Source organism: Schistocerca americana, chromosome 3 (assembly GCF_021461395.2).
Source record: "Schistocerca americana isolate TAMUIC-IGC-003095 chromosome 3, iqSchAmer2.1, whole genome shotgun sequence".
NCBI lineage: Eukaryota > Metazoa > Arthropoda > Insecta > Orthoptera > Acrididae > Schistocerca > Schistocerca americana.
This window is the reverse complement of record NC_060121.1, coordinates 572,750,381-572,776,209: the sequence shown is the minus strand read 5'-3', so window position 1 is coordinate 572,776,209 and position 25,829 is coordinate 572,750,381. Positions and strand designations below refer to the sequence as shown.

Sequence of the window (25,829 nt, the reverse complement as noted above, 5' to 3'; positions counted from 1 at the left end):
ATCTTTTGTATCTTGTAAGCGTTTCGTCAATAAAACGAAGTATTTGGTTCGCCTTCCCCACAACATTTTCTTTGCGTTCTTTCCAATATAAGTTGTTCGTAATTGTAATTCGTAGGTATTTATTTGAATTTACGGCCTTTATATTTGAGTGATTTATCGTGTAACCGAGGTTTCACGGATTCCCTTTAGCACTCATGTGGATGACCTCACACGTTTCATTATTTAGGGTCAACAGACAATTTTAGCAGCATACAGATATCTTTTCTAAATCGTTTTGCAATTTGTTTTGATGTTCTGATAAGTTTACTAGACGATACCGTTTATATAAACCGTTTATATAAATGACGAACGGTAGCATGCAACACCTAGTTTGATATATTGGTAACACTGTGTAACAGTTTCATTGCTATCCAATTATTATTAGAAGAGTAGTAAAATTTTCGAAAAAAATAATTTTGAGTACCTGGGCATGGAACAAGAGTACGCAGCGCGTAATGTTACACCCTGCTGAAGAAAATAAAATGGATTACAAATAAATACATGAGATAAAATATAGCAACTCTTTATTTTTCCGCGCAATCAAAAAGTAAATGTCGTAGTGATGTGACAGTAAGGCCGAAAACTTTTATCGAGGAAAATGCAGTGCTGCACTATTAGTTATTCTTCCTCCAATGGAAAAATTTCCGTGATTCGGCCGAGGTGCTCACTGCCTGTCTCTGATTTAAGATGTCTTGTTAAGGGAGTCTCTGAAATCGCGCTAACTTTGGATGCTTGTCGTATTACGTTCCCGTTTTCAATAAGGCCAGGAGCTTGATGGTAGAACGCCTCTGTAAATGGCTGTTGCGTTCATGTTCTCGATCGGTTCCCGAAAAAAAAAATCACTATATAAGCTGTGCTTATACTCGGGGTGTGTTTGAGAGGTAGGCGTGTTTGAATAAACCGCTCTCCAACGAAAGAAAAACTACAAAAAGAAAAATAAAGTTCTCTAAAGTGAATAACGATTTATCTAACGTAAAAGTTCGCAAATAGTTTTATGATGGGATAAAAGTATGCCCTGCGAAGTTTTACCCCTACAGACCTGCATACTTTTACCCCATTTCGCTATTTTCTTTTCCAGAAATCTACAGATAACACATAAATAAAGTCATGGATACTGGAAGCTTATAGCCGCCAGATCCGGTACTGAGTTTATCTAATTTTTAATTATATCTAGTTTCACCTAACTCTTAGTCAAAGTATAGAAATCTTACATCTAAATGTACTAACGTGACTTATCGTGTTTTCTCCATCCGTAAGCGTCCGACTGCCACGAGGTTCCAATATAAAACGGGGGATATGATGACGTATGCGCTGCCTGATGGGAGAATGGTGAATTTCTGCTTTGGGGCATGGGAACTTGATGTGTTCTCTTGCCCCCGCATACTTATACCGCCACCTATCCTATATATACGTACAAAGAGGGTGATTTCGTGATGAGGTTACTGACTTTCGGGAATGATAGAATGATAAATTTATCAGTTTGAGGTAAGGAACCCTGGTCCAGAAACGAAGGAGTCCAAAGTTACAAACGAAAATCTGTTTGACACCCCTGCCAGTGGAATGCATGTACCGACACTGTTCAAAATGGCTTTAAGCACTATGCGTCATCAGTCGCCTAGAACTTAGAACTAATTAAACCTAACTAACCTAAGAATATCACACGCATCCATGCCCTAGGCAGGATTCGAACCTGCGACCGTAGCGGTCGCTTGGTTCCAGACTGTAGCGCCTAGAACCACACGGCCACTCCGGCCGGCGTACCGACACTGTTGTTGCTAAGATTTTATGGTAGACAAGTTTCAGAAGTTTTAATACAGACTAAAACAAAAAAAATTATAGTAAACATAGGCTCTACAACGCATATCTGAGGATCTGTAAGCACTTGTTTATCTTCGGTTTTGTGGTTCCAATGGCTATGAGCACTATGGGACTTAACATCTGAGGTCATCAGTCCCCTAGAACTTAGAACCACTTAAACCTAACTAACCTATGGACATCACACACACCCAAGCCCGAGGCAGGATTCGAACCTGCGATCGTTGCTGTCGCGCGGTTCCAGACTGAAGCGCCTAGAAATGTTCGGCCACATGGGCCGCCTGCTTTTGTGAAAAGCATCTCCACTACTGAACAAATGCTCACAGCTGTTAAAGTATGCACTGTAAGCTCATTTTACTAGACATTTTTTTCTTGTTTCGGTGCGTACTACCACCTCTCAAAGTTGCTTACGCTGCAATCTTGCCAGCAACACTGTGAGTTACCAGAAAGATTTTCCCTTTTAACTTCCAACTCGGTCCGGTCCAGACCTGGGCCCCTTACGTCAAATTGATCCATCATCCCTGAAATACGTAGCATCATCTCGGAATCACCATATATATACATACACGGACACAGTTACTTTGACGTCGTGTAGTGTCGTTGGATGACGTTTCCGGACACGCGCTCATGATCTCGTTTTGTTCCTCAAAACATACTCTATATACCATTGACGTTTTACGGTGGAATTTTGAAACACGCTGTGTATCATCACCGACTTTACAACAGTACATAACATTTTGTGCCGTCTATAAACACTTCGGATCTGTTAGTCATAGTTTGATTGATACCAGACAACTGACTTAAACGGCAGATCTTCTGCCTCAAAGCTTTCTCGATGTTGTTCTTTCTTCTAACGTAATTCAACTAGCTTTTTGCCGAGATGTATTTCTTATCAATTATTTTCGGAAGTATGTGTTTATAGACGCCAGCTGGTTGTTGTTCTTCTCGCGAATATGCGACCTTACGACTTAGAACCACTGTGGGTCTCAGTAATTCAGGGATGTCATTTTCACGTAATGGAAAACAGGAATCTACCGGTACATCAAAAACTAAATTCACCATTAAGAATATGCTTCCGATTGAAAATTGATGGAATGAAGAAACATTCTTAAAAATATATACCGACCGTGTGAAAGAAAGACGGTTAAACATAATGTAAAAGCTAATAGCGGGATTCAGAGATTTTTATAAATATTTAGGAGTGACACCATGTGACTATCCACTGTACCACTGTAAAAAGACGAGTGTCACCTTTTCACTGGTGTTTGGTTTGAGACCCTATTGCAATTAGAAATTCCATCTTGGCGTGGTGGTAAACCGACGTTCTACTGCTACTGCTTCAAAACAGTCGTTAGAGCAAAATATTCCTTATTAACTTGAGAACAATGCGTATCACCCGAATATAGCATCATCAGATTGTGTTAAAAAGTTAGAAATTTTCTTCCAAAAAAGCATACGTGAGGAAATATGATACCGATTAAAGTAACCTCATGCAGGCCACGCCAGACATAATAGCGTCTCCATGTAGTGGCCTTTTTATAGGTTTTATTCAGTATCTTGCGTCCGTGATAAATGCTTTTTGGCAGAAAAGTTCATATTTTTTTAACGTAACATAATCCGGACGAAACGCATTGTTCTTGAGTTAATAACGTATATTATGCAACCTATGGCTGTTTTTTTTTCAATAGTACTAATAGGAATTGCTGCTGTCGGCGAATGCAAGTCAGTTTGAACCAGATTCTTGCTGAACACTGCAAAGAGGAACTTCCTGGGAGAATAAAACTATATGCCAAACCGAGTCTCGAACTCGTGAACTTCGCTTTTCACAGGCATGTGCTACACGGACTGAGCTTCCCAAGCATGACTCTGGTCCGTTGTTGCAGCTTTACTTCCTCCAGTATATCGTTTCCTAGCTTCCAACTACGCAGAAACTCGCGAAAGCAAAGGTCCCGAGTTCGAGTTTCGGTCCGGCACACAGTTTTATTTAACCAGTAAATTTCATACCAGCGCACAGTCCACTGGAGAGTGAAAATTGCATAGTGGACTGCAACGGGAACTTCGTGAAATGGACATTAGAAGTTGGAATCCTTGCAAAAGATCTGTGAATACAGCTTCCCACGACGCTGCAGGTCTTCGTTAGGACAAACAGTATAGGAGTTTGACAGGAACTGTCTCGAGGTGAGTAGTTTGGTCCATTGAGTGGCGATTTTGTCTCATTTCCAATGACGCAAATCGTAGCGATCATCCACGACGTGGTGATAGCTGTAACGCACGGTGTACGCGAGAGTAGTTAAGGACAGAGGTGGTCCTGTGATTTTTTGTGGGTGTTTTTCGAAACCACCACTAGAGTCAACGTATTGAGGGTAATGTGAAGGTGAACGACGACGTTTATTACAGCATTAGCGATGCCCAGGTGTTGGCCTTTCTTCTAGATCTTGATGATGCGTACGCTGTGAACACACCGGAGTTCGAAGGTAGCGTCAGCTGTGTTCACAGAGCTGCCTGTATACGATTCTCGTTTGGTGAATTGTTAAAAACCTTATTTTAGCCGCAATGGCTGTCTAAATTACACAATCTCTATCCCATCCAAATGGTCTGCGATTATTTCGAACAGTAGACGGAATGTAGCTATCAACATCCTCGCAGTTAGGATACTCAACGGAATTTTATCTTTAGTGAGTGGTTTCAGCTGCATATAGCATACTAGAGAACATACTTTGTCTCGGTATTGCGGAACTGAAGCTATTCTCAATTATAGAGGTGGTGTTACGCCGTAGTGTCGCCAAATCTCCTTAATGTTACTGATATTTTTTTCTGGTATGCTTATAGAACTGAATGTCAGTGAATTAAGCATATTCTGCCTTGTACTTCCTTCATCACGTAATTAATAAGTAACTTTCAGTCTTGCTTTTTACTTGTTCGTCTGAGGATCTGTAGACGACATAAAGAATAATGCATGTCTGTGTGCCTCAACAGCAACCCTACTCCTGAGGCGGATCCCGTGGTGTGGCAGCCCTACGACCTCTCCAGCCATAGTTACTTTCTGATGCAGGCCAACTTCTCGATCGCACACGACCCATATGGCGAGCGTATGGCCTTCTGGAGAGAGAACGTTCCACTCATGCCATTTCCCGACACAATATGATATGCCACAAGAGGTAAGGACAAACATGAATATCTTCCTCCAAAAGCTCTTCTAACGATATGGAAAACCCTTCGGTACATTTTAGGAACACTAACAGAGCACGATCCTCCCTGGAGGAATTATTTCAAGGAACGAGAGAATTGCAATTCGTGGTGTATTATTATTTACACCTATGGTGTCATCATCGTAATATTCTCCTGCACATATTAGCCATTGCCTGTTCCGCCTACTTACAGAGACTAGTCTAAGTCTTTTAACATGGTTTAGAGTTTCCCCATGTTGCTTCTTCGTATTGCCTAATATTTTTGTAGTATTTCTTTGAAGTCTGTCAACTTCCCTCCTAGTGATGTGCTCTTTAAATTTGCTTCACCGATCTTCCTATTTTTCATTTCGAGTCATTAATCGTAACTCTGCTCTTATATCTGAACTTCTCGTTCGAAAATGTGCGTCCTTCGGCACATCTCAGGAATTTAATTTGTACACTCTGGATCCTTATTGCATCAGTTCATTTATTCTTTTAGCCAGCTTTCGTTCCCATACGTTAGTTCTGCCATTCATTACTTTAAGTTTCTCTACTTTAATTTCGAAATCAATTCAGCCTCCATGAGATATACTGCACCCGTAGTATTTATTATTTGTTAGTTGTTCTACTGCTTCCCGTTTATTACGATATGGGACAAAATTTTCTTTTTCGCATAAATTACAATTGTCTTTGCTTCTTATCAGGTAACTACTGGTTGCACGAAGCGCACTATCTTTACTGTTGACATGCTTCTCTTTTCAGATTACTCTCAGTGTCAGCAATTAGTTATTATATAATATCGTAAGATTGTAGAATGTATTTTTAGGGTAAAGAAAACGGATTAGCCGAACATTTGTCCCATGCCTAGGCCCATGCTCTCAAAACCATTTTGAATTCTTTTCCCTACAACAGATATAAGTGACTATTCATACATGCCTTTTATGATTTCTCTTAAACTTTTAGATAAACCTCTGTTGTCTAGCATCACGATCAAAAGATTTAATGAAATCGAAGAGATTATATTTCCTTACTATTGTCTGTATATTTTTCTACAATTTTGTCCACGCTTGTTATGTTAGCAATACAGCACCTTCGTCTCCTGAATCTTGATTCCTCTTCTGTTAAAGATGACTACAGCAGTTTTGCTGATTCTTTTTGTGATGATTTTGTAGTATACCTTGTCGGTTTTTATTCAGTAATCTTATTCTTCCATTATTTTCTCATTTTCTTCTATATCCTTTCTTGACTATAAAGAATATCACCACGTGTCTCAGCTACTATGGAATGCAATTGACCCTAAAACATACGTTTAAAAATGCTGTAAAGAATTTCATCATTTTATGTGGTAGGGCTACATTATCTTACAGCCACTTATCTCTCAGGACGTATTAATATATTGTTCTGTTTCCTGTTACAGACATTGACCGATTCCAAAGAAGAGGAAAAACAGCACTTTACAGATAGATAATGATTACCTGGAAAGCAATTAACTAAGAATTCGAAACAAACATCTCTAATGCTTAGTTACTGAGGCACTTCGAAAAATTCCCTTAATTTGGGGTTTAGATGTTGTTGAACATAATCCTGATACTTCAACCTCACAAATGTTACAGATATTCATCAGTTGCAGAGAAGAGGAGAAACAGCACCTAAATATTGAATACTCTCTGCCAGAAAGGACTTAATCCAAAACTCGAGAGAAACATCTCTAAAGTATAAGTAACAAGTCACTGCGAAATGGCGGTTTCGTCGTTCCTGAACATAATCCTGATACTTAAATCCCACAAATGTTAAGAAATTTCAGGAAACGGCCTAAGTGCAACTAAACACTTAAGCATTGTGGTACTGTCCGTTATAGTTAACTTCGTTTTCAGTTTTCTCTTCTCAGTAAGATGGAATTATTAATTTCATTTATTTTTTTATTTGCTTGAAGATGGAACTACTGTATTTGTATTTATTGAAATAAAATTATTAATTTCATATCACTGACATGAGAAAATAAAAATGAAAAGAAATTATTAATAAAATACTATACCATATTTCACAATCTCTATGGATCTTCACCGATACATGACGCAGCTTACAACGAGTTGTTTGTGCTTAAGGATTACTACTGACAAGCGAACTGGAGCAGTTTCAAGGCAGTAACAATGTAGGCGTCTGTTTGACCAATAACCAGACGATCGCCTCTTTCCTTCTTAGATGCTGGTCATCACACTAAATTTATTAAAATAAAAATAAAACAGTATGTTGGAAAGGTAATTTGATTTATTGTTTGAACTTACTAATTATTGATGGAAATTTCCAAGAGGAAGGAAAGGATTATCAATTGTAGGTCATGAAGGGTTCATTAAGTAGACCACCATATACGACAAAATGACGCTGAAAACTTGTATTATTAAGTTTCATTTTAAAACCTGAAACCTTAATTGTGGTGTCAGAATGAGGGAAGTGAATTAAGAAAAGTTTCTGTGTTCTTTTCAACTAAACAGTTAACAAGCAAAATAAATGAATACTTGGTGATGTAAATACATATTTAATAAAGTAACTGAGAACTGTAACTTGTATTTAAAGTGACACTGTTTCACTACACTATATATAAAGTATCCCGATGAAATTGTGGTAATCATTTGTCTAAGACATTCAGTATGGCTGAACTGCTCTGTTATGAGAACTAGATCTATTCAGGCCTGTTATAGGAGTTAGTTGGAATATCATAGGTTCTGGCAGCTAAGTGGAATTTTTTCTGGTAACATACTAGTAAGGCAATTACAAAATGAGTCTTATGATATATTTTAGTTGAGTAATTACTAGTATTATTTGGTGTAGAAACCTAGCCGTAGAAGAGATCATACTGCTGCGTACGACTGTATTTAAAAAATGAAAAGGTAAAAATGGATTCCTTTGGCACTGAAGGAATCGTTTCATCAGGGCCCCGTCGAATTCTTGAACGAAATTAGGAACAGTAACATAGTTTCACTATTAATTGTCACTAAATAACCCATGTGGGAATCAACAAATCAATATCGTGTACACAGAGCTACACCCTTAAAAGATCTAACGTTTTTAGAATAAATTTTTATTTATTGAAATTTATTTATGTATTAATTCTTTCCACACCATTTTCTTGCTGACAGCGGCACACCACACTAAATTTATGTAAATCATTATGTCAAAACTATTTTGGAGCTCTTTTTTTCTGTAGTATTCCTGTTGCTTTTTTTCACTCACAGTTGTTCCTTTCGTGTCCCAGGAAATTATCTATTGCTTTTGATTACATCAATGTGCTTTAACTAATGTTGCTAATATCTTTACCTTCTGCCGCTGTTAGTGTTTAATGTCAAGTATGACTGCAGTTTTATGATATGACTCCCTTGCACGCTGTATGGTTCTTTAGTGAACACAGGAGCGACGAACAGATGCTGTTCATGAACAGAGACTTCAGATATTAATTTGTTCTACATCTGATATCAAACAGTGCCCGTCCGGTTAACCGTGCGGTCTAACGCACTGCCAGACGGGAAGGAGCGACTGGTCCCCGGCACGAATCCGCCCGACAGACTTGTGTCCAGGTCCGGTGAGCTAGCCAGTCTGTGGATGGTTTTTAGGTGGTTTTCCATCTGCCTCGGCGAATGTGGGCTGGTTCTTCTTATTCCGCCTCAGTTACACTATGTCGGCGGCTGCTGCGCAAACAAGTTCTCCACGTATGTGTACTCGACCATTACTCTACCAAGCAAACATAGGGGTTACACTCGTCTGGTGTGAGACGTTCCCTGGGAGGGGGGCAGGTGGAGGGTCCACTGGGGGCCAAACCGCACAATAACCCTGAAACAGTGGTTCAGTGTGGGGCGGCGGAGGGGTGAAGTGGACTGCGGTAGTCGTGGGGTTGTGGACCACCGCAGTCGCGGCGGCGACGGAGGCCCTCCGTCGTTTCTAGGCCACCGGTTAACATACAATACAATGTATACAATATCAAACAGTGGTAATAATGCATAACATTTTTGCTGTATTTTAAGCTTCAGACGTGAACACAAGACTTGAAGGTTGAAACACATACAGTTACAATAGATTTATAAATCCGTCACTCTTCAGTGCAACATGTATTCTGAAAACGTCGAGCTCTAGCCACTATAAAAGTCGGTAAATATTATTCAACTGACAAACACACAAAATTCGGACTATGCATGACTGTTCGAACTTCAGTAGGTCCACCGCTGGAGCTCCGGGAAGGGGATGCTTGCATATTGTTTGCAGCGGCGTAATCGTTCGTGGCAGCGCCCTCATGCTTTGGTGGCGGCTGTGGGAAAAGCGGCCACAAATTTGAAAGTGCAGCCGATACCACATTTTAGAAATGAGGTTGTCCAGAAAGTAATGAACGATCGAGCCCAACGCCCGGCGCCTGTCCCCCACCATCGCTAGCGCAAAGGTGCCGGTTAGCTTCTTCCCCCATCTCGGTGTGACCAGAGTTCTACAGTCGAGCGATCAAGTCTCTTTTTCTGTACACTTTAAAATGGCACCACCCATTAAAAATACCGCCATGTAGGAAGTGTGTATTTCATTCGTCCCGGAGTGCACAAAATGTTTGACCTAACTAAATGTGTAGCAAGTAAAGAATATAACTGGTGATAGTGTAATTAAAGGGGATTCAGTGACGTAGACGCTCATTATCTTTAATTAGTGAGGGACCAGTGTCCACAAAGAAGATCTGAGTGGGGAGCTATCAGATATTATGGCATCAGCATGAACACAGCAAGAACTTCAATGTCGTACTTGACACCAAGTTATTGTCACTTATTCATGAAACTATCAGAATTTTTGAGTGGAAAACAGTTTGCAGAAAATGGAAACCTCAAACAAGCAGTGAAATCCTGAGTCAAATCTTTGGCGGCAGAGGAGTACAGCTTTGTCCCAAACTACTATAAGTGCCTTTACAGCTATGGCGCCTACATTGAAAAATACAGTAACGTACAGTAACTTCATAAATAAGGTTTTGTGTTGGTATGTTCTGTTTTTATTTGATGATACCGAAATGTTCTTAAGTCTCTGGACACCCCCCATACTACTATTGCAACCACAACTACTACAAGTATTACTTGCTGCTGTTGTGCCAAAATATGGCTCAAAATACTAATACTCTGAATATGTTTCATGATGTTTAGGTCTTTCAGTATCAGAGCACTAATAACTAGTACACGGTCTTGTAACCACACATTTATCTTCTTTTGTAACACCTCTTGCCAGTGACAGTGATGACCACGAAACCGCCACATATTTCTGACAGCCACCAGCACATCAGCAGTCAACAGTGTTACCAAAATCCAAGAAGCCGCTTGAGTGTGACGACAGAGGGAAAGGATGATACCTGAGGCGTATACATGAAGATGTGCTGCGTCCGGGTGTGTATAAATATCGGCTGCCCAGCTGTCAAGGAGTCTTGAGTCAGCGACCACTGTTAAGTGGATAATTGTCATGGGTTCTGGAGAACCCTCGTGACCCCATCACAGTCTACTGGTGAACATGCCAGGCTCAGTCAGCATCACAAATACAGCTCTGCATCTAACACTGATGGGATAAAGGGTCGAACTGGCCACAGTCTGTGTAGTGACTGGCGTCGCCAGACGCCGCTAGCCAGATGTCGTGGAGGAGGGGGGCTCTATTCGCTCCCTCACAACAAGCCCCACCAATCGGCTAGCAACATCTTTCTGCAAGTTTACGCCCATGGCTGCAGCATCAGCAGTAACTCATCCTCAGCCATTAGAGGGCAGCGCCAAGTGAGAACGCTCTGCTCCGACCCACGCTGCACGACAGCTCCGGTCAGGATTCTGACGGCGCGCCCCTGCCGTGTGCGGACTAGAACCATCGCTGTAGCATAAACAATACTCGCAAATCCATACCCTTGCAAGCTGAGCATTGCTGAATTTACTTCTGCTCCCCCACTAGAGAACCAACTTGCTCGAGGTGACACTATCTGATGCTGCCCACTCCATAGCACTGTAGAGTGAGAAAGAAACAAACACCTCACCTTTACTGGTTTCTCTGTACGATCCACACCAGACCTACCGGATCCAGAAAACCTTCGCTATTGCCAGACTACATGGCGTCCGATCAGAGTGCATCACGTATTTTCACCTGAGAACCACTGAAATTCTCATTATACTCGAGTACTATTGTTCCTCTCTCTTCATTGTTTCATTGATGGGAGTAGTGACGTTGACGTATCACCTTTCAATCGGGTGCCCTAGGAACATCTACTGGCCATTCTCGTGTTTGCTATGTTGTTTGTAGACGTCTTGTTTTAACTGAGGAAACATCGCTTATATGATTTAGAGTGAATGTAGATGATCAAAAATCTTCACAAACGATTGAGACACAAGGGTCTTTCAGAAAATTTTGATTACTTAAACATGTAGCCTTACCCCTTAGTTTTAACTAACTGCCCATTTTTTATATTGGCCACATAGTATGGTATTAGATTAAAAAATAGACATAATGAATTATCAAATGTTCAGCACCCCCCACTCTTCTCACCTTGTAAACGTCATCTGGCCTCTGGCGAGTCTCGCGCCACTGCGTGAGCGCTTTCCGCGTTCCGGTGCCGCGCGGCTCCTCTCAACTTGCACGGTATGTTCTGATGTATTTACATGGCCCTAATTCCGCTGTTTGTTCATGCTAATGTTCCGCTCTTCGTCGTTCGTGTTTAGGAGTGTTTTATCAGCATCGTATTTTATTTTTATTTTCTAGGTCATTGCCGCTCCCATCATTTTAAAAAATATTTTTAAATTTTAACTACTGTTTTCACCAGATGACGGTATATTGGACGTGAATTGTGGGGAGCAGCTACAGGGCAATGTTCAACGTTACTATGTTATAAATAGCGTATGTGAGTACTTTGTTTCATTAAAAAAACTGGCTACTTAAAAATTTAATTTACACCTCAAAATTGGGGGATCGAATAGTTTATATGAGCTCTTATTATATTATTTTTTGTTCAGATTGCCTGAGGATGCACCGATAAGTGGTGCGAAACCGGTCGCAGATTTAATAAAAATCATTCATACAGCCAGTGCGGAAGTTTCTCACAAAAAATGCCGAGGTTTGGCTGTGGTTGCCAGCCCTACAAAACAACGGATTACTATGCTGCTGTCAAGTCCGAATAAAATTGACAATTACGTTTTGATTGCTGCCACAAACAAAGTTTTCAATATTTAAGTGATATGTATTTTAGAGTTTCGTTGAATAAACATTAAACGTATTGTTGAAATTGTTTGAATAATTATTCTGTTCGTTGTTTGAATAATTATAGTAATTAAGAAATTCTATGTCTTTTTCGCTGCAGAAAATTTTGGCTGAGCTATGAAGGTATATCATATTGTTGAATTAGTGAATACTGTAGAGGAGATTACTTAGTAATCACATAGACGAAAACGTTATGTCTAATTAAGAACTTCTACGTGCCTGTAGAGACTGAATCAGCGTCTCCATGCTAATCTTGATGTGGAAATGACTTTGAAAGCTAATGATCCTCTCTCTACAGGCACGTGGAAGTGCAATGCAAGATGACTGATTTAATAACTAACGATCTATTAAAAACTTAGTGCATATTGTAATTGGCCACCTTGTGTCATCTTGTTCGTAGAACAGTCTATTAAGTCTTTTACTCCAACTACAAAAAGTAGTCAGTTATCTCTAGGACTAATTGGCCAGAATTCTTACTTTTGATGACTATCGGCTTGGTAGAAGAGCCTAATGGTAGCACAATGGGAAAATGCAATCATCAACAAAGTACCAACATGAAATGATTAAATTTACCTGAAGTAAATCCCATAGTGAAAAAGAGAAAACAGAAGATGTTTCTAGAAGGAAATGTTCACTCTACAGTGGAGTGTGCGCTGATATGAAACATCCTGGCAGATTAAAACTGCGTGCCGGACCGAGAATCGAACTCGGGAACTTTGCCTTTCGCGGGCAAGTGCTCTACCAACTGAGCTACCCAAGCACGACTCACGCCCCGTCCTCACAGCTTTACTTCTGCCAGTACCTCGTCTCCTACCTTCCAAACTTTACAGAAGCTCTCCTGCGTTTCAGACAACAGAAGAGTACCGTTAAGGACCACACTATTGAATACCAGACAGACTATTCACCGTATTAGGAAGCTGAAACAAAATGTTGCACATCGTCTCACATCTGTGTCAGCACAGACATTACTTTTCCATGCAATATAAACATGTAAAATAGAAGATTCGTTTCTCCTTGCAATATTGGTTCTAACATTGATGACTGGGTGTTGTGTGCTGTCCTTAGGTTAGTTAGATTTAAGTAGTTCTAAGTTCTAGGGGACTGATGACCATAGATGTTAAGTCCCATAGTGCTCAGAGCCACTTTTTATTAACGATTAAAGCAAAATAATACGATAGCAAGTACGTTAATGCAGTTATTAAAATCTATAAGACCAGCTGGAATTATTATGAAATATGTGAAAACAATGTCTGCTGTTCCATGTAGCATTTAAAACATTCAAACGCTGCCAAAAGTAGGAACTGTAAAATGACTGTAGGATGAACAAATTTAATTCCTGATTGACGTTTCTACCTTGTGCTGATATAGAGTGATTCTATGTCATTGGAAAACATTCAAATCTTCGTATTACCGTTTCAATAGCTGAAACTGCACTGTAGAGGCATCTCCTCAGCAGAATGCGGAATTGCTGACTTCTTTCCACATGTTTATGTTTACAAACAGTAAATGTAGACGGATACGTTACGAACTTGCTACTCTTCTGTTGACCAATGGGTTGCACATCTCCATAGCAAACTCATGTCGCCATTTTCATCTCGTCACAGATGCCACCTATACTATTCAAATCTTCTCACCAGAATGATACACTAAGGATCACCATCATTCCTGCATTTGTCGTCAGACCGTGACCATGTAACAAACAAATTAAGTCCCGTTTTCCAATTTCATGCAAACATACTTTATGGAGTTCTTGACATAACTGAAAACTATTTTACAATATGTGGAAAAATTTGAAAAATGTTATGTAACTTAGTTAGTTATTTACAATTTTAAATATTGATTCTTAAATACGTGTTAACACTCGAAATAAGTATTACTGTGTGGATGAAACATTTCTCTACATATGACATTAGGTACTAAACACTGTAACGCCTATTAGCAGATACATTAGTCGCAAAGTAAGAGAGTGAGTATAAAGAGGAGCCCCAAAGAAATTGATTCATAGGCATGAAAATCTCCAGAGGTATAAGAGGGGGAGAAATTGTGTAGATAGTTTTATTGTGCAAGTCAAAATGTACATACCTCACTATACAAGGCAGAATAAAACTCTTATTTGTATAATAAGCATACGTATATTGTGACATTTATCTGACGTCACTGTGTGATGCATATACTGCCAATTTCAGATGATTGGCATTAAGATCAGGCACATTCAGTGCAGCCTCAGTAGGTCAGCCTTGAGAATCAACCAGTCGATTCGAAACTAGTTACCAAAATATATGTAGTGTAACTGACAGATTTGTAATAAACTCTTCATGAAATAAAAAGATGGGTGGTCGTACATCAACAAAATGTTGAAACTGGCAAATTGTTGTTGTTGCCAGTTAATGTTTCCATGCAGCATAAAATTGAACAGATATTTTCATTCGAGATTTATGTTTTCGGCTCCTTGTAATGTCGAAACGAAATATGATGAGGTATAGAGGTGCAGAGACAAATTTGCATCCTAAATTGCATTGCACTTAAGGAGTTTAAACTTATCTTGAGGAACAAATGCCTTTGATATTAAGTTACCTGTTCTTTTAAGTGTGTAAGTGTAATAAATTGCATATATTGACATGTCAGGACTTGCAGTTTGCAGATAAATATCGCAATTTGATGACTAATATCACAAATTTCAGACTGATGTCACTGCTTGCTGTCTAATCGCATTCTTTACCTGTAGGAACAAGGTAGAACTGGTCTAAGATCTGTAGACTCAATATGAGGAACTGTTATAAAAGCAGAGCACCCACTGCAAGTAGCATATTGTCATCACTCGACCACCATAATCACCATTGTCATTGCATTCATTGTCACTGCAGTCATTGTCATTGTAGTCATTGTCATTGTTCCAAACTTTCCTGTGTTTATACACAAGACGTTGGTTTAGTGTGCACATAATAATAATTCTATTGATAGAAATTATATTTTGCTTATCAGTTACTCGCTGCAATTCAAGAAAGCAGGAATACTTCTGCCTTGAGGTTGCAAATACAGAAACATCCGGCCAGGGACGAATGCAAAGTATGAACTGAAAGACTATCTGTATTTGAGAGGGGAGGGCGATACCCAATCGACATCAGACTCGAGTGGCAGTAGGGGTTTATTTGAAAGATGCAAAATATATTTACCGTCTAGATTCTCAGATATCAACGATGATGAATTCAAATTTCCCAACTTCTGCAACCGGTAGTGTGAACAGCAAGGTTTAACATCAACACACAATGGCTTACCAACTGATATTCAAACAAAATCAAAATATCAAAACTCTGAGTCATTATTTTGATTTATGAGTAATAATATTATTGCCCAGCTCCTACATGTGCCAACGGCCCTGTTGCAGTTTTAACACCAGTTCCCATTAGATCACTTAACGTAAGCACTGTCAAACTTGGCTATCATTTGGATGGCGGAATTTCAATGTCTCGTGAGAGCTGTTTGGAAGTGGGGTGCACTCAACCCTTGTGACACCAATTTAGGAGCTTTTGTTGAGAAGTAGTGGCTCCAGTCGCGGAAACTGACAACTGATAGATGAGTGGTATGCTGAACACGTGCCCCTTTATATCCACATCCAGCGACACCTATCGTCTGAGGTGGTCATTTGGTACCATCGGGTCTTCTGATGTCTCTTCACACAGAGTTTTTCTTCAGTTTAATACGTTATGTCGATTTTTCGTTTAAAAAGGCCGTAATCATCCATGCACAAACTCAATTTCTTCAAGAACTTAAATTAGATGGTCCAGACCTTCATTTCGAAATGACTGAGGACACGTATGCTGCTTTAACATCACCAATTTATTATTTGTTTCAACAGTATTAATATTTGACGTCGCTTTCGAAACAGTCCCATGAAAACTTGCTCTTAATCTCACATTCATACAACAATCCATTATCAGTTTCAGAGCAATGTTTGCTACCTTCTTTCCTTTTACAATCCAACATCCAACCAACTATCTGCAATAATGGTGATGTAACAGCTCCAAAAAGTCTATAAGTCAGAGCTATGCATATAAGTATTTTCAGAAAATTAAATATTTTCTGTGTTTCTCAAAATATCAACAAAGCTCTAATTCCATGGAACAGTTTGTTACATGAACACATTTTTAACTAGTAGCACAAAGCCAGTACGAGCAAATTTTGTTACTGCAGTTTGCATACATTCACATGTGAAACCTGACAGTCAATGGCAACGCTTGCGAAATGAGTGGCGCCAGTCAAGACGAGAAGAAGACAAACAACTGCAACCATGCCAACTAAAAGATATGGTCTGGCCTCCTAAAGGGGGAGGAAACCTACAAACAGCACCAAGGTGAGTTGCAGCACGGCTCAACTGGCATACATGATTGTTTTATAACCCCATCCCCTTAACCTATTGTTCTGCTAAGTATTTTAGATCCTATAGGGGTTAACCTATCCATCGTGAGAAACCTCCCATGCCTCCCCTTCTACCAACCCCTATCTTCCCCCTCCCTCTCCCTCTCACCAATACAAGGACATATTTGATACCAAATTAATTGGTTAATTAAATAAATCTTTATGTTAATGAACCCCTCCCCCCTGGGAAACCAACAGATGACCCCTATACCCCGCCATTATCCATTTGGAAATTGGTGGGAAAAGAACTCAGTTTGTGTTGGAGAGGAAGGATTTCATGATAGAAAATTGAACTACATAGCGAAGGATATACTGTTTGCTTATAAAATTCAGTTCACAGGGGTACGATCACTCTTTTATCTGGTGGGAAAATTTCATCATTCTCTGCTGATTCGGGAAGATGCAGTTCTTGTAAAATACATCGAAAATAAGTAATTAAACAGATAATTTTTTTTTTTGATCTCGCAAGGAATACCATCAAGAAATCGACATCGATGTAACACACCACACACAATCTTCTGATCGTGTCTTTACGCTGACTTGACAGGGGCCAGACCAGCAGGGACACTTCACTCCCACATGCCATTCGCCTCACATATTACCATATACACCTGTCAGGACAGAGTCATGCAGACGAGAAGTCACAGTAATCGCGGAATGAGGTGTCAGGTAATGACAATCCTCTGTTGTTGATACATGAGGAATTCCTGTTAAAAAAGGTGCTGTCTCTGTCCGTGTCCCCCTCTCAAGTGTCCACTTCCTGTGATGTGCCACCACTGGGCTCGCAGGCGCTATCGGTCACAGCTGCGCCAAACCGCAAACAAAGTCGTGTTTACCTGGGAAATCCCCAAGCCTTACCTGACGTGTCATCATTCTCTGCTGTTTTGGAAGATGCAAGTCTTATAAAATATGTCAAAAAGAAGTAGCTAAACCGATCGCTTTTTTCCGATTATTTAAAGAATGCCATCATGAAACACTCACCAAATGTAATTACACTGTCATACATCACTCTAAATATATCTGGAGAAAAAAAAACTACCAATCGTTTAACTGGCTGTCAGGTCAGTCGCACCACATCACACGCACTACAATTTACGGACCACCGCAATTGTAGAACCAAGCCAGTCCTCCACAAACAAAGCTTCACGAAGCAGCATCCCTTTGAAATTTGATATCAGACTCACTTCCCACCTCCCTCTTTCTATCTCAAGTGGCTGTTTCCTTTTCGTGTGTACCGACATATGCAGACACACACAGACCAAGGTGGTCCCCACCCTTCTTCCCTCACGTCCCCCTCCCAATGACCCCATGCCATTCCTGCAGACCTAGCATTGGTATTCAGTACACCTCACTCTCTCACACTTCCACTGCTATGGATACCGTAGCAGATGGGACAAAGACATGCAACAAGAAGTAGGTAGTGTCTGTTATGTGCCACACAAACCCCACCTTTGTCCTGAACAAAGTAGCGGATACATGGTAAAAGGTAGAGGTGGATGTCTTTGAAATATTCCACCACTCTATAAGACTGGTTGACTAATTAATTAAATCGATACCTTTTGTGTGCAGCCAGTGTTTCTTTGTATCCTATTGGTTGATACCAGAACTAGTATATATGGTGGGATTCCATCTTGCAACTGCCAGATTTCCAAACCCTTCTAAATTTTGTTCCTTGCCTCCTATTGGTGGATACTGGCACAGTTAAGTGGTATTACTAAACATAAAACACCAAATACAACTGCAAGATACAGTCAATTACGATGTGTTGAGAATCATTAAACATACCTCACTCAAACCACGACCAATCCCATAATAGTGGTGGTCATGGATATGTTAGACATTGCTGAAACATTCGTACAACGTTCATGGTCATGTCCGAAAGTCTACACGCAGCACCCCAGGCCAGAGTGTGGTGCAGCACTAGTTGCCGCCATTATCGCGCATCTCAGCGATAGCGCCCATCAGCAGCCAGACTCGACCTGCTGCAGAGCACCCCCCAGCCTTAGAGGGGGTCCAGGGGTGATTGGAGGTGTAGGAATTCAGATGTTATTAATACCTCCAGCACCAACACTTCTCTGTGATCGATAGTGAATCTTCTCAAATATCCATGTAAAAATCGGAGAATACTCGAAACACACGAAATCGTATTAGTTAACTATTCGCCAAACTAGAGGGCGACACAGTTGTGACCCTGAGGCTTAGCGGCAGTTCTCACCTTAAGCCAGAAATGCCAATTCGTTCTGATTATTGCCTACCACCGCCATGGCCGCTACATGCAGAATCGTGTCGTCCTAGGAAATCAGTCACTTATTTATCACTACAATTACAATTAAGTATTGCAGTCGCAACCCCAATCTGGTGATATTCGGCAATGAACAATGTATCAGAAATACCTTCTCCTGACAAATCTCAAATATCAATATCCATATCCTCCTTATGACTGGACATAATTTTCCGTGTAAAATCATTCATCGCCCTTATGGCTAGTGATGAGTTCTAATTGCAATTTTCCACATCACACGCCTACCTCCCATGCAACTGGACGTAGTCATTTCCTTTACACATGTCAGAACACCAACGACTGTCACTTTACATCCCAACACATATTTTGTAGGCTTGCTGATCACAGTGAATCTATCCCACATTCCCTACTGAGTATAATACTTCGCTAATAACTGAATGCTGGTGACATCGAATAACACTGAACGAAAATTCGCAATCGATGGACATGTGCCATTTGTTTTGCTTGTGGGTGCTACCAGTGCGTCTTAGGAACAGAGGCGTAATAGTCTTATGAGCGACGAGCTGTTAGAAACACGATCGTCATGTCCATGTTACTGTAACCTGCATAAAAAGCGATCTTGTTTCTACAGACACACACAAGTACCACCAACGATGTCCATGTTAAAAACTATACATGCTTTATAAATCGAGGTATGGTACTCCTTCTGAATGAAGTGCCCTTCCATATGACTACTGTGACACTGAAAATACAGTTATCGGGAGTTTGTATTAGTAGACGGAAAGTGCTGGTGCACACCGCCAGCGGTGTAAGATCGTAATAAAATAATCGTTCTCACCGAATTTTGAAAGTGCTTCTGCTAAGGAATGAACTATTAAGCCGATATTTATAACTCCCTCATGCTGTTACTACACATTTCCCACGCTAGCAAACAGTATTTTTTACACACGGGCACTATGTTTCGACATGTGAACACAGTGCCATCTTGAGACCCGCTGAAGATGTGAGCGCCTTTTCCGCCGGTCACCCGTGATCAATTTTGTCACCACTTACGCCAGGAGAATTTGAAGAATCACAACACATAATTTGTATCCACAGGAAATATGGTCTTTCATGTACAGATTTTCATTTCAATCTCCTTATTGTCAAAAATTGACGGATTCGTACCCTATTTGGATCTCTCACACGAGACTGCCGACAGTGAGATGAACTTGACATAACTTGACAGAACGATTGATAAAGCCACAAAACTTTGACTAGCCGGAGTGTGGAACGCCAGAAGTCTGAATGTGGCAGGCAATCTCCAATCTCTGACACTGAAATGCAATGGTTGAATCTAGTTACAGAAGTGAGACGAAAGTAGGTTACAATCGCAAGATGGAAATGTTGAAATGGTAGCAGAATTTGTTAAGAGGACGAAGGTCAGCAAAGAATGAGTTACTATAATGAGTTCGGTAATATTTTTTTAAGAGAAATTGTCGTCGCATTTCTTAGATTATTCATTTATAAAATCCACAATTTCAGTAGCGACTTGTAGGCATATTCATCTAGGAAAAAGTGAGACATTTATGCTCCAATAAAGTTTCACAGTTACATTTTCGATGTATTCCATCTAAAATTGTTGCGGTTGCGGAGTTTATAAATAAATAACTTTACATTAAAATGACGATGATATCCTTTATATGTTTCACGTAAGTGTGAACTACCTCTAAGAAAAATTAATTCTGGTCATTGATAGGACTGTTCCTACAAGAATAAAACCGAAACAGGAACGACAACTACACGTCAAGCACACACATAGACGTCACAAGCAGGCATGACATGTATTCGTAGTTACGAATATGGACAACCATGAGCTGCGTAATGGAACGACGACAATGAAAACTTGTACCAGACCACGACCCGAACCCCTCTCGCTTATCACGAGCAGTAGCCCAACCGTTAGAGTACCCAAACGCGTCTCACGACCAGACTCAAACTTCCAGAAATCGTCAACCATGCGTCTAAAGCCCACACACGGAGCGAGAAGGCGCAATAATTAGCACACTAGACTCGCATTCGGAAGGACGACGGTTGAATCCCGCGTCCGGCCATCCTGATGTAGGTTTTCCGTGATTTTCCTAAATCACTTCAGACAAATGCTGGGATGATCCCTTTGAAAGGGCACGGCCGACTTCCTTCACTCTCCTTCCCAATTCCTATGGGACCGATGGCCGCGCTGTTTGGTCCGTGCCCGAAACCAACAAACCAACTTGTATATTTCTCGTACATCCATTACATATGTTCCTATAGATGGGTGAAATATTAATGGAAAGTCGCTTGCATACTGTCAAGCACAACATGAAAAATGCAAAGTTGGGGAAGTGAATGGGTAATTCAGTATGTAAAGGGAGATGAAAATCTGATATGTGAAGTAAATACATTTTAATGGACAATAGTCGGACAGTGAAGAAAAGTGTTGCAGTAGATTCCGATAATGCCAGCTGTAGAGTGGCTAGCTTGTCATCCAGCACATGAAGACGTCACGTCTAGGTTTACTGTAATGTCATTTGAGGCGAACTGTACGATTTTGATTATATCAAAGAATGACTTCAACATAGAATATTATGGTTGGAAAGGTTGATATTAATCACTGGTAGGGTGGAGAAGAATTTTTTTAACATTTAGTTGGGACAGCCAATAGAACTAATCAAAAAGGCCAAGATAGCTGACAAGTAGCGCGGTCTCTGTGCAGAATGTGGATGACGAGCCCGTCCTGAGTAAGTTACAGATGGCCTCAACCATGTCTTTAGTTCATAATATTTATGTAGAACTTACAAATATTATATACGCCAAACGCACCAGAAAAGTCGTAAATGGTATTTTCGTCCCTTAGCAAGCCACCGTAGCACCTTACTCAACACTCTGTTGTGTGTCTTCTTTTTTTTTTTTTTTTTTTTTTTCTCTTTCGAAAGTAGCTGGAAACTTGGCAACATAAACGACTAGGAGCAACAAACATGAGAGTTACAAGAAGGACACAAGCTCTGACTATCTTTGCCCATTATACTGCTGACGGGAAAAATCTTCAGTGTATTCTCCAACAGCCTTCACTGCTTAAATAAAGTGAAATTTTCCTTCAAGAAATGTTACAAAAATGAGGAATTACTCGGCCGTTCAATAATTAATGCTACAAGAAATTTTTTTCGACAAATTACTGTAGAAAAATACAGTATTTGTTGTGGAATGTTATTATTAGACCCCTATATTTTCATGAAATTTCATTAGGTAGCAGTGCTTTACGTAGCCTTTAATATGTTGTCTGTACCGGAGATGCGTTCGAAGCAGAGAACTGTCACTGACTTTCTTTTGGTGTAAACCAGAATGTCGTAGACATTCAAAGGCGCTTGCAGAATGTCTACGTAGACCTTGCAGTGAACAAAAGCTCAGTGAGTCGTTGGTAGAGGTATTCGTCGTAATCCAAACAAGGTCTCGAAATCCTGTCCGATCACCGCGTCCCACTTGGCCTCACACAACTGCGACTCCTGCAGTGTTGGAACGTGCGGACATTCTTATCCAAGGTGACGACGGATCCTAGTCAAACAGCTCGCAGCACAACTGACACACTCGTCCACCAGTTGGGCTACCCGAAAGTGTTTGCCCGCTGGTTTCCTCGCCTTCCAAATTCCATCTGTCTGACCTAATGAAGAATACACTTCGCAGAAAGTAGTACGTGGATGATTGGGAGATTACTGATGCGGCAAGACGTTGCCTCTGATATCTACAAGTAGAGTGTCACCATGCAGGTATACAGGCCCTCCCAGTGAGGTGGTGTCAGGCTGTCGCATGGGACGGTGATTTTGTAGAAAAATAGAGTTTTGTAGCCGAAAAGGTGAGGAATGATATGATGTATTAGAATACTGAATATAACCGATCTGCTTCCAGAAAAAAGAGTTGCATTACTTATTGAACACTTCTCGCATTAGAACTGGGATGAAAAGTCATTTTTCGGCACTCCGTGTTACATAAGAATACCGTATCTTGATCGAAATTTCTACATTAATATTCACATCAAGTTTCAAAAACATCACACTGATACCTGTGGTGTAAAACTATACTTTTAAATGTATTACACATAAGCATCGTGGAGATCTATATGCCATTTGTTAAGGTGTTTGGGTAACGTGCCGCCTTCTACTGTATGTTAAGTTTTCTTCAGGGACCACACGCCACTGCCAGCCGGTCGGAACTTGTTTTCCATGTTTCCGTACATGTTTCTTTATTTTTGTCATTCGACTAGAGCGTTGGGTAAATCAGGTCTTTCATTTTGTGTTTTGAAGTATTGCATTCTGATTATATTTCGGAATATTGCATTCTGTGATGATATATCTTATTTAACCTTTCCTTGTATATCACGCAGGACTAATTCAAGCATTTTTATACTACACCACAGATCTTAGACTGCGATTCATCTGAGGGAATCCATCCCGACCCGGCTAAGCTAAGCGCAATTAAAAGTTTTCCTATTCCATCTTCAAAACGACAACTTAAAGGCTATCTCGGACTCACCTCGTTCTTCAGAAGATTCTTACCAAAGCAAGTGATGAACAACCCTCATTTATCGAAATTGTTAAAGAAAAATACTCAGCGGAATTGGACTGACGACTGTCAAAAGGCATTGCTCGATATCAAAGAAGCTTTCTTAAATAGCAACATTTTTCATCATCCAGATATGGAAAAGGAATTTTGTGTGTCATCTGAAGCAAGTTTTCAGGGATTAGGCGCATGTCTTTTCCTGATACATGAAGCCAATGGAAAACAGAAAATCAGAGTAATTAGTATTGCTAGTAGGGTTCTTACAGAAAGTGAACGCTCCTACTCTACTACCGAAATGGAAGCTCTTGCACTAGTTTGGGCTTTCAAGAGATTCAACTACTACATCAATGGCAAGAAAATCAAAGTTTATTTTGATTGTCAGGCTCTTAGTTTTCTTCTGACGTGTAAATTCCTACATCCTCGCTTAACGAGGTGGTGTCTTTTCTTGCAGGAATATGATTTCGAAATAATCTGTATAAAACGTAAAGATAGCATTATTGCAGATGCTCTATCTCGCATACCTGAAGGCTCTTCTGACAGTACTGAACTTCTGGAACAAATGTCAAATTACTTAATGATTTTGATGAAGGATCCAGTACATCGCAACTATTTTCTTGATCTTTGTAACCAGATTGTCCAATTGCAGGAAACTGATTCCAAATGGAGAAGTGTGAAACAGATCCTCGAAACTAATCCTACCCCCATCATTTGAGCAAATATTACAAATTGCATAATCAAATTCTTTTCCACCGAACATAATTGTCATTAGAAAATTTGCTAGTATGCATTCCGCAGGAATATGTAGAACACTTCCTCTGGTATACACAGAAAAGTGTAAGCGTAAAATAGCAAATTACTGCTACGTCTCTAACCTTTATTAAATAAATAAAATAAATTTAAAAAAAATGTTATTTTGAATGTGTTAATTATTCTATCTGTATGATGGTGATTGTGATTGCAATTGTATTTGCTTGTCTGGAACGTGGACGTTTAATTATTCGGTATCAGACGCTTGACAATGGCTTTTTCGTAAAGGCAATGTTACTCGTAGTTGACCGTGAAATAAAACTGAATAATCGGACTTCGTAATTAAATCGTTTCCAAAGACTGCTGCGGTAGGTGCGGACTCATAATCTAAATCTCAATATTACAATAATTTGCCAGCCATGCCAATACGTCATACAGAGGTGATTGTCTACTAAACATAAAAAAGTTACACAGTTAGTTAAATCAGATATATTCAATGAATAAGCCTACAGTTCATAATCCTACCTACTTTTATAAATATAAATTCTTTACAGAATCGAGTGCCTAGTGTGGTTGCAACTCGCAATATTCTTCTATAACATGAAATATGGCGGTGTGCCAGACAATCAAAATAAAATACGTGCTTCTCGCACCACTTCAACCAGAGCTCTCTCTTTCTTAATCAAACATAAGAGTAACGTAATTGTGCTTTTGTTTTATCAGCGACACAGCGCTGCAGTTGTGTGCCATAGGCTTTATTTATTTGTCACTGATTATTTATTTAATTAATATTTCGCGTTTCCGAGGAAACTCACGCTCGGCATGCAAATGTGCCTTTATACCTTCATAGCAGAATTCACAAGTTCTTGAAACACTGTGCCATTTGTCAAAAGGCAAAACCTTTTAATCTTTCGAATATACTGCCTTTCAATCACAGAGGAACCTAGACATATCCGAGGCATAGATTCGGCAGGACCATTCCCACGAGGTCGTGGAGGACTAAGGTGCCGTGTAGCTGTTATCGATCTATTTACCAAACATTTGAGATCGCACGCTATGAGATCTGCAAACACTCAACAAATCATCAATCGCTTAGAACGTGACTACTTTCCTAGATTCGGAAGACCTGAATCAGTTCTCTCAGACAATGGGTCTAACTTTGTTTGCAAAACGTGGAGACTTTTTCTTGCTCGTCATCAGTTTAGGCAAATATCTCAAAATTTAGACCCCAGTCGAATCCGAGTAAACGAGTCTTCAAGGAGTTAAGTCGTTTCATTCGTACGTTTGCACCAAATCAGCAGACTCGCAGGGTTAACTCTGGAAATTGTGTATAATCTACCACACTTGTGTACTGCACCGAGCGAGGTGGCGCAGTGGTTAGCACACTGGACTCGCATTCGGGAGGACGACGGTTCAATCCCGTCTCCGGCCATCCTGATTTAGGTTTTCCGTGATTTTCCTAAATCGTTTCAGGCAAATGCCGGGATGGTTCCTTTGAAAGGGCACGGCCGATTTCCTTCCCAATCCTTCCCTAACCCGAGCTTGTGCTCCGTCTCTAATGACCTCGTTGTCGACGGGACGTTAAACACTAACCA

At 40.2% G+C, this 25,829-nt stretch overlaps 1 protein-coding gene across 4 annotated transcripts in view; it reads left to right on the top strand.

The window, feature by feature from the left end:
* LOC124605668 (carboxylesterase 5A-like) overlaps positions 1-7,010 on the top strand; it is a 107,878-nt gene extending 100,868 nt beyond the window's left edge. For all 4 annotated transcript variants that reach the window (XR_006978670.1, XM_047137512.1, XM_047137510.1 and 1 more), the window contains 2 exons: positions 4,831-5,012; positions 6,439-7,010. Coding sequence is in view for 3 of the 4 variants with exons in the window: in XM_047137512.1 (XP_046993468.1) it covers positions 4,831-4,999 (169 nt within the window). In the remaining variant the exon portion in view is untranslated. The remainder of the gene's footprint in view (positions 1-4,830; positions 5,013-6,438) is intronic.
* The last annotated feature ends 18,819 nt before the right edge of the window (positions 7,011-25,829 follow it).